The sequence below is a fragment of the Notolepis coatsorum genome, assembly GCF_963971535.1.
Source record: "Notolepis coatsorum genome assembly, chromosome: 14".
In the NCBI taxonomy this organism is placed as follows: Eukaryota; Metazoa; Chordata; class Actinopteri; order Aulopiformes; family Paralepididae; genus Notolepis; species Notolepis coatsorum.
The window spans coordinates 37,818,254-37,828,325 of NC_140178.1; the positions used below are offsets into that span (position 1 = coordinate 37,818,254).

At 41.2% G+C, this 10,072-nt stretch overlaps 1 protein-coding gene across 1 annotated transcript; it reads right to left on the minus strand.

Moving 5' to 3' along the window:
• Positions 1-423: 423 nt before the first annotated feature.
• Positions 424-10,060, minus strand: odad4 (outer dynein arm docking complex subunit 4; the record flags this gene model as incomplete). Its single annotated transcript, XM_084329082.1, has 11 exons — positions 424-459; positions 582-682; positions 1,107-1,303; positions 2,188-2,274; positions 2,375-2,582; positions 3,381-3,605; positions 3,916-4,072; positions 7,784-7,845; positions 8,714-8,867; positions 9,408-9,539; positions 9,953-10,060. The coding sequence occupies 11 exons, from the start codon at positions 10,058-10,060 to the stop codon at positions 424-426; spliced, it is 1,467 nt and encodes a 488-aa protein (XP_084185208.1).
• Between the last annotated feature and the right edge of the window lie 12 nt (positions 10,061-10,072).

The window sequence follows — 10,072 nt, forward strand, 5'->3', positions numbered from 1 at the left end:
ATGGTGTCTCAGGTGCAAAGCGATGGAGACTTCAAAGGGGAACTACACCCAATTTCAGAATTCATACATGTTGTTCCTCCGGTCTAAGAGAGTAGAAAAATATCTCTCACAAATCCAAAAAGTAAACTTTAAAATGTAACTTAAATCAGACATTAAGCACCCCCCCCCCCCCCCCCCCACACACACACACACAGCCCAATCAGACATTAAGCAGAGATTGGCAGTCAACTACGGCTCCTTTTGATCGATTAGTTGACTACTCAACTAGTCGAGGTCAGCCCTAGTTCATAGGTACATTTTCTGTACATTTCTATCGCAGATTCGTTTTTATTCGTTTCTTTTAATCTCTCAACCGAGTTTGGTCATCTTTGTCTTTTGTGGCTCTTTTCCTCCTGAAATACTGCCAGTCTGGACCAGAGAGTCTCACTGTGCTGAAGATTGCCTTGCCTCATGGAGAGCCTGTAAGAGAACAGGAGAATAATTGTTAGTGAGCGACCTCACTAATACTAGTAAAGTAATATGACGACGAAACAGAACTGATACAGACTCCTGAGGAGATGAACGACTGGCTGGCAGTTAACCTTTTCAATGGCGTCCCTGGCGGAGTGGTTCTGCAGGGCCTTGGCTCGGTCCAAAGCTCTCTCAAAATGGGAAACACTCGATTTGAAGTTTCCAAGTTTTACTGGAATAAGACAAGAGTAGGACATACAGTAAGTTATGAGAAAAATATCCCAATGCTTAAACAGGGTATCTGCAGTCAATTTAAACAGGGTAATTGTAACAAGTTAAATGTAAGACTTAATTAGCACACCAATTTAAATGTTCACGCGTTCCATACAAGCTCTCGCCAGACGCACCAAGCTCCCAGTAGCCCCGCAAAAGACTTGAATACAAAAACATTTCATATATGTAATATCATTTAATCTCCCGACAGCCTAGCTGCCCCCCCCCCCCAAATAAAATGTGAGTGAGATTTAAGACTTTTTAATACCGTACCCTGTTAAACCAAGGATTACAGCATAAACAAAAGTAGCTCTAAAATGAATGAAAACATATTTTAATAAACTTAAGAGATTTGTTTTCTTTAATAAAACAGCAATATTTACATTCCGACTGCGCCACCAACACAGTGGCATTCAGCTGCCATTTCTCATCAGCACTTTCATCAGCTGAAGCAAGAGAGCGGAAGCCGTAGTCCAGGGCCTCTGTGTAGCGTTTCAGCTCTATGTAACAGCAGCCGATCTCATGGAACAACCAGGTCTTCTCCAAGTTACCACGGACCAAAGGAATCTTCTCCACCCAGCTGAAATCAGAAGGGAAGAGAGGAAAGGACATGGAACAAAATGCAACATAAAACTGCCAACATGAACATCTAATCTGGACAGATGAGTTAGAAGTCCTGCTCGGCTTGTACTGAAGAAAACAGATGTTCTTCTGGGGCAGGTTCAAAGCTGACGTGACGTTCCTTCGCTGCCAACACTGCACAATAGCACGGGAGTCAATCTGTGGTACTGAGAGCATTCAGATGAATAATCACATTGTTTTATGTTTTAATGTTAGGACTTTTGGAGCTTGCTTTGTGCAGTGTGTGGTCAATAATTATTATCGATCGTTTGATAATATCTTGTATCTTGTATCTTGTATCTTGATAGGACGCGTAGCGCAGGTCAATTGTGATAATGTATGAATGCGTGTTGTCTATTTTATACTCATTTTATGTCTGCACTTTATGCATTGCTTTTATTTAGTCAATTCTCATTTTATGTCTATATTTATGCCAATTTTATACTGCATGTGAAGCACTTTGGGCTGCAATTCTTGTATGAAAGGTGCTATACAAATAAAGTGTATTATTATTATTATTATTATTATTATTATTATTATTATTATTATTATTATTATTATTATTATTATTATTATTATTATTATTATTATTATTATTATTATTATTATTATTAATAATAATAATAATAATAATAATAATAATAATAATAATAATAATAATAATAATAATAATAATAATAATAATAATAATAATAATAATAATAATAATAATAATAATAATAATAATAATAATAAAGGAGCCATTATTTCAGTAAACATCCTACCTGTTGATCAAACCAACATGGCCAAATCATGCATAAAATACTAGTCTATAAATACAACATTGTACCTTCATCCACTTACGCGCCAATAGCCTGTGTGTACTTTCCAATTCGAGCATAGACTCTGCCAATGTTGTCCAGGGCGCGTGACTTTGCGTCGGGAAGTCCACTGTTTCAACAGAAACAGAGACGCAGAGAATTAGAACAATCAATCAGATTTGGATATAAACACCCTTTCAATTCCAAGAGCTGGTACCACGACGGCTTACCACTCTGTAGCCAACTGCAGGTCCATCTGATGGTGTCGCAGCGCTTCAGCCATGTCCCCCAGGTCAATCAGGGCGTTCCCAATGCAACTGTGCACGTTTCCCAGTACTTCTCTCTTGTTAGGCAACACGTCTTCTGACCATCCCTGCACCGTCTTCAGGACGTCCCGTGCCTTTCTGAGGCTACCCTTCGCATTTCCAGAAGTCAAGGCTGAGCGGGAATAAAACCAGATCAGGCCGGGTGAAATAAAAGCATAGGTGGCCTTAGCTACGTACGTTTCACCAATTTCAACTGGAACAGGCCCCACTCGCTAGCAGGGCCCCGGATTGACAAAGCAAACACACCCTGGATTGATAAAGCAAATGCCCACACTGTGCCAACGTGGATAACTGATGTGCGGTGGAAACGCTTGAAAAGGCACATCACCAACAAAGAAAGACATAGTATTTCACCTTGTAGAAGAAACCTTGCTCCTGACATAAACCAGCTGCGTTGTGGTGAGTTCGGCCCAGTGGCTACAGTAGCTTCCCACCTTGTGTGCAAATTTGCCTAAAACATTATATTTAATTTTCAATTATACGTCCTATTGTGATTCTGGGTGAGGTAGAATATAATGCATCATATCTCAAAATGTTCCATTTCATTTTTGATCCTGAAACATTAACCCTTTCACTACCACACTACAAAGGGTTTACGTTTTCACTACCACTACAGCAGGTTAAACCCTTTCACTACCACACTACAGAAGGTTAACCCTTTCACTACCACACTACAAAGGGTTTACGTTTTCACTACCACTACAGCAGGTTAACCCTTTCACTACCACACTACAGAAGGTTAACCCTTTCACTATCACACCGTCTGTAGTGTGGTAGTGAAAGGTTAACCTTCTGTAGCGTGGTAGTGAAAGGTTAACCTTCTGTAGCGTGGTAGTGAAAGGGTTAAGGCCACCCATGTAATAAAAGCCCATATATTTATTTATTCTATTCCACCTCAAACATGTCTTACCCGCGTCGACCTCCTCTAGGCTCTTCAGCGCGAGCCCGGTGGGGTCAGAGGGCGGGTTCTGGCGGTTTCTGGGCCGCTTCTGCTGCATGAGCTTACAGTCCCTCTCCCGGGCGTAGATGGGCTTCTGCTGGCGCCAGAACTCGGTGCACGTGTCGAGGTAGGTGATGCAGTTCAGAATGACACCCTGGACTCTCTCCCCACCACGCGTCTTACCGCTCACCAAGTCTGGAGGATGTTGGTGAGACCGGTTCAAAACCGCAATATGTTTAGCAAATGAAATGCAGGAACATTTTGTTCTAATATATTGTGAAGAAGAAATTAGGTGGCTATGATAGAGAGAGGGAGAGAGAGAGGAAGAGAGATAGAGGGAGACAGAGAGAGAGGGAGGGAGAGATATAGAGAGAGGAAGAGAGAGGGAGAGAGAGATAGAGAGGGAGAGAGACAGAGAAAGACAGAAAGAGAAAGAGAGGGAGAGAGAGGTAGAGGGAGAGAGGGAGAATAAAAACATGGCCTGAGTCATACAGAAAAGCCTTACCTTCATCCTTAAGTAACTTCTCTAGATATTCCTTGTCATTGTACAGCTCTCCCAGCAGCTGTTTCCTTGTCCTCTCTGTCTTGCTGGTCCTCTGGTCGTGTCTCCTCTGCTCGCTCCTCAGAGGATGAATGACACTCATGGACTGTCCCTTCTTCACCTGTCAAACGTTCAACAAGGCCATGAGTGACTGACTGACTGACTGACTGACTGACTGACTGACTGACTGACTGACTGAGTGAGTTAGTGACGTTGCCAGTCCATGAGGTGTTGACATCTAAAAACAGGGACAGGTGGTGTCACAGGTGCAACGCGATGGAGGCTTTAAAGGGGAACTACACCCAATTTCAGAATTCATACATGTTGTTCCTCTGGCTTAAGACAGTAAACATTATGAAACTTGAGCGCTAAAACTCAAACTTGTGATGTCATCAAGTATAAAGTTTGAAGCTGCTCCATAAACAATGACTTATAGATGATAGATATAGATGACACTGAGAGCATTCCGGGGAACGTTCTGAATCCATAGGTTCATTTTCTGTTTCAGAATTGAGACAGAGACAGAACTCCTCGTCCAATCAACAGTCATCTCTCGCCTCGACTACTGCAACGCACTGCTAGCTGGCCTCCCGGCCACTGCCACCAAGCCTCTTCAACTCATTCAAAATGCAGCGGCCCGCCTGATCTCAAACCTACCGAAGTCAGCCCATGTCACCCCACTTCTTAGGGACCTGCACTGGCTCCCCATTGCTGCACGTATCCGCTTCAAGGCCCTCGACCTAGCATACCGTGCGGCAAAGGGAACCGCTCCCGCCTACCTCCGGTCAATGGTCTCTAACTACACACCCTCAAGACCCCTACGCTCTGCGTCTTCTGGCCGCCTCAGATCTACTCCTATCCAAGCTCCCGGAGGGTCATCAAAGAGAAGCCGCCTATTCTCAGTCCTTGCCCCACAATGGTGGAATGAACTACCCATCCCAGTTAGGACAGCCGAATCCCGTCCAATCTTTCGCCGTCGACTAAAGACTCACTTCTTCAACCATTATCTGAAATGATAAAAAAAAAAAAAAAATCTAACCCCGACTAACCTTAATGTCATGCACTTGTCCTAATAAACTAACCTACACTGTAACACGCAACACTTTGATGAACATTGTTACTCAGCTGATAGAGTTATACCCTTCTTGCTGTCTTGTCGCACAGAACTTGTAAGTCGCTTTGGATAAAAGCGTCAGCTAAATGACTAAATGTAAATGTAAATGAATAAAGATAATTTGAACAAAATAAAATAAAACAAATGTTCTGTGGGTCTCCCATTCATTGTCAATGGAGCAGCTCCAGACTTTATACTTGATGACATCACAGGTTTGATTCTTACTTCTCTGGTTTCTGGCTTTGGGAGAGAGTAGCTCATGTTCATAAACATTGATTGAGCCGTCTATGTCTTAGGCCAAGAAAATAATTTTTCACCTTTTGAGTGGTGTTCCCCTCTAAGGACTGTGTAGTACTGTGTAGTAGAATGAGCAACAGAAATGTGAAACACCAAACTGATGGACAAATGCTGTTGTGACTCATCATTGAAGCATGACCACGAGCATTAGACCCTAATTAATGCAGCGTCAGATGAAGAGCATACAGCCGGGTAGAATAGATAGGGAAAGGAGTGTGGCTGGTATGCGTGTGTGTGTGTGTGTGTGTGCGTGCGTGCGTGCGTGCGTGCGTGCGTGCGTGCGTGCGTGCGTGTGTGACAGCAGCTAATAAACACTTTTGGGTCACTGGAATCTCTGTAGGCTACTGTACACTTCCTTAGAATGCAGAACCTCCTCTAAGGACTTTTGGAAGGACTCCCAGACTACAGGTGTTCAACTAGGCTCTACATTAGTAAATGTTTAGAATAATATCTTACATTACATTACAGTCTTACATTTCTACAGATAGCTTTTTACCAGACCTCTACCATTGTAGGGATTTCTGTACCTTTTGGATAATGGTTTCCCCTTGATAATTGGTGGGGTTCACAGATATCACAAATTATTTTATGAAAAGGAGACATCGAGAGGCTTCGTCTCTGACTTTTATCGTCACTTATTTACGTCCTCATATGATGTCCTTCCCCTAGACTTAGTTTGGAAGAAGGATATACCAAACTTGGAAGTAGATTTTGATTGGGATGAAGTCTGGGCAAACGTTCGGCTGTCGTCACGCAACCCGGATCATCAACAGATTAATCTTAATTTTATTCATAGGACTTACTTAACTCCTAGACGTTTGCACCTAATGGGGCTTAAACAGGACCCTCGATGCTCCTTGTGTTTAAACGGTGATATTGGTACATTTATGCATATGTATTGGGAATGCCCTCCTGTTAAGATATTCTGGGAAGAAGTAACCACTCAATTATCAGAATTCTTATTTCTGACCATACCTGCACTGCCTTCTGTATTGTTGTTGAATGATGTTTCTCAGTTATCAACCTCTGTACATGTAAAGAGACTAATTTTGTCCGGTCTCACGGCTGCCAAAAAGTTGATAGCATCACGCTGGATTCAACCGGATAAAATGTGCCGGAAGGTATGGATTCTTACCTATCTCGATGTGTTTATCTAGAGATATCTACCGCACGGATTTTAGGTGTTAATGAAGCCAGCATAGCAATCTGGTTAGATGTGGTGGAGAAGATAAAGGATAGCATATGAACTTGTAATCCCTGGTGTTAAACGGAATAATGGATGGATAGTCCAAGAGGGGGTCCTGAGAAGGAAAGAGTGAGGAAGAGCAAGCAAGAGCATATGTATTGTATTGTATTGTATTGTATTTATTATGTGTATATCTTTTAATCTACATTTATTTTGATTTAAGTAATGGACTGTCATTATTGTTATTATTATGTCGGTCATAGTCCTGTGATTTATTGTGGATTTCTACTGTTAATGTATTGTGTGTCTAGTTTTATGTTAAAAAAGGGAAAATAAAAAACATTTGTTCAAAAAGATAATTGGTGGGGTTCTCGATTGGCTTGGTTTTACATTCATTCTTGCCCTATTTTGGTCATCAATTCAAGATTATGTTGTCTGCGGAAAAAACAAACTAGCATGGACAGTGGCGACTTGCATGGCTATATAGTTAATCTGGGAAAAGCTACATTTATACCCAAATTGTCATGGAGACTCAAAACATTTGCATTAAATCTCCTAATTAAATGATGTTGAATAAACCCAAAATGACCCTACAGGGAACTGGATTAGCAAGGAAGCTCCTCTTCCCCTGAATCAAATGACTTGAAATACTTCATGCTGACTGTCAGAATGAGCCCAAAATGAGGTACAGGTGCTCACTATGAAGTATGCTTGTTGTTGTCGTGAAGCTGATAGCCGTGGGCCGCCACTAGGTGCAGAGCGGCTAACCGTTGAGTTTGTCGACATTGCAATCATAGAGTTGCTTTGCATCGAAGTAGAACAATGAAATACTGTACAAAGGGTGGGCCAAGTAGGAAAACGCATAGAGAATACCTTGATTCTCTAATGGTAACCTAAACTTTAAAGGACCTATCTCAAACCCACACCCTCTTTTCTTGATCCTCCAATTACAACTGTTGCTTCCCTTGGACAAACAAACAACTTCTCCACCCAATACAGTTATTTCCCCATCATGCTTGTTGCTATAAATAAGACATTTTTAAACTCAGGAGTCATTGAGGGAGAGTGGGAGACCCTCATTTTCAATGGCGCTGAGTGTACAAAGCAAGTAACAGGACACATACAATACATTTAAAACAATAGATAAATCATCAATACATATTCAGAAAAATAATTAACGAGTTGTGAGTCAACTTTCCTGGTAAAAAATAACAGGCTTAAAGATGCTAACTCACCTCCTCACCCTTGTACAAGAATGACAGATCTCCCTTCTTCTCCAGTTTGACTGAGGAGGGGCCTAAAATGGTGTCGACACACATACGAAAGGTTTTTGGAGAGGCTATGATTTCCAAAAGCAGCATTATACTGTAATAGCCCAGTCAGACTTGAGTGTGACTAAAGCATGTGACACAGGTAGTGGTGGAAGAAATAAAAAAAAATAAAAAAAACTACTAACCTTTGTACTGTCTTTTACTAGTATGCACTCTGCTAGGTGGGGGGGGGGGGGGGACTGTACATTGGAGGTGGTTGGGTGGGTGAGGTTGGGTGGTATCTGTGGTTGGGTTAGGACATTTACAGGGGCCAGTTTCGAATTGCAGTCTCCCGTAGGTGCTCTTTGAGAGTGGTTTTGAAAGTGGGTAGTGATTCACATTCCGTTACAGCTGTGGGTAGGGCGTACATATATGTTATGATGAATTGAAAATGGGGGACCCTGATGTAAACAAGACGAAAGTCTTTCTCTGGTCTGCATCCCCTTAACAATTGTGTGTATTGAGCTGTACTGTATTGTACCCATTCTGCAATCTGTTAATAAAATGTTCAATCAATCAATCAATCAATGGAGAGGCAAGAGCAAAAAGCATCGCTTTGGTTTTCTTACCGTTCAATAGCAGTTTGGAATCATTGATATGCTTCAAATGTGAAAGTATATAATCTTCATATACTTTTTCCACGTTTTCTATGCAAATCTTTTTTTTCAACGTAACTAGTAACCGATGGGTTCAGATAAATGTAGTAAAAAGTGCAATATTTCCTTTAAAATGTAGTAGAGTAAAAGTATAAAGTTCCCTCAAATGAAAATACTCGCGTAAAGTACAAGTAGCTCAAAATTGTACTTAAGTAAAAAATTATTTTCACCACTGGACACAGGTGCTTTATTGACTTACTGCCCACAGAGTTTTCAATGGCCTCTTGTGCTTTCTGGATACCCAGTCTGAACTCCTGCAGCTCTGGGCGCAGTCTGTATCCCCTGTGATAAAACACCAGCGCAAACTCAAAGTCTCCCATGGCGTACAATGCCTCTGCTTTCTGGTACAACCCCTGGAAATTAAATTAAAGATGTAATAATCAGTAGTAGTTCTGTTGACATCATGTCTTGCTTATACATTTCATACTGGATACAGGATACCATTTTTGGATATTGTAATTTCATATTAGATTATTTACAACACTGTTTTGGTTTAGGCTATATGTTGTTGTTGTTTTTTTTTTTTTTTTTTAGCCTTGAAGGAAACACAAGTTTAAACGTGATGTAAGTGGTACTTTTTTGTTTGTTAAAATAAGTGGTCTACATTCCTTCAGCCATCACTGATACAGAGTGTTTGGTCAGGTCTCCCAGTCCCTCCGCTCTGCAGTAAACACAAAATATTGTGTGAGAGAGAACTACAAACTGCAAAATAAGAAATAAGAACTAGTTTTAAGCAAATGTGTCCTTGAAACAAGTAAAATAATCTGCCAGAGTAGTAAGCAAAATTTGGAGTTTTCTCTCCGGATTGGATAAAGTGGGAAGGGATACCAGAAAATGTATTTTCTGTTTACTGCAGAGTGGATCAGGGACTGGGAGAACCGTTTGCATTTCACCTTGTAAAATCCCTTGTCCTCGTTGAGGGAGGCATCAGCATCTATTAAAGCGTGTTCAGAATCCCCCATCTTCAAATAGCATTTGGATCGGGCAACTAGGCAGTTTTTGTCACCTGGCTGAAGAACCAATGCCTAAACACAGACCAAAAAACAAGTCATTCCTCCATGCTGTTCAAAGTTTGAATCGATACCAATTGAAAATGGGGGACCCTGATGTAAACAAGACAAACGTCTTTCTCAGGTCTGCATCCCATTAACAATTGTGTGTATTGAGCCGTACTGTATTGTACCCATTCTGCAATCTGTTAAATAAAGTGTTCATTCATTCATTCCCTAGCGGTGGCATCTTACAATCACAACATTGTGATGCTGGTCTGTTGCTGGGTAAATAAGTTAGAAAACAACAACAGTTCAGCAGACTACATCAGGCCAAAAATAATTTAGCTTTGGCTGTAGACGCGTTGGCAATCTTTTTTTAATCAATTAACTTAACGTTAGATGAATATAACGCTATGTTACCAGGTAACGTCAGCTGGTTAACTCACCATTGAATAGCTCTCCGTTGCCTTGCCGTACTCCTTTTTATGATATAACTGGTCCCCTTCGGCCACATATGTAGTGAATGAGCTTTTGGGTCCTTCTATGTCTGACATTTTCTATTACAA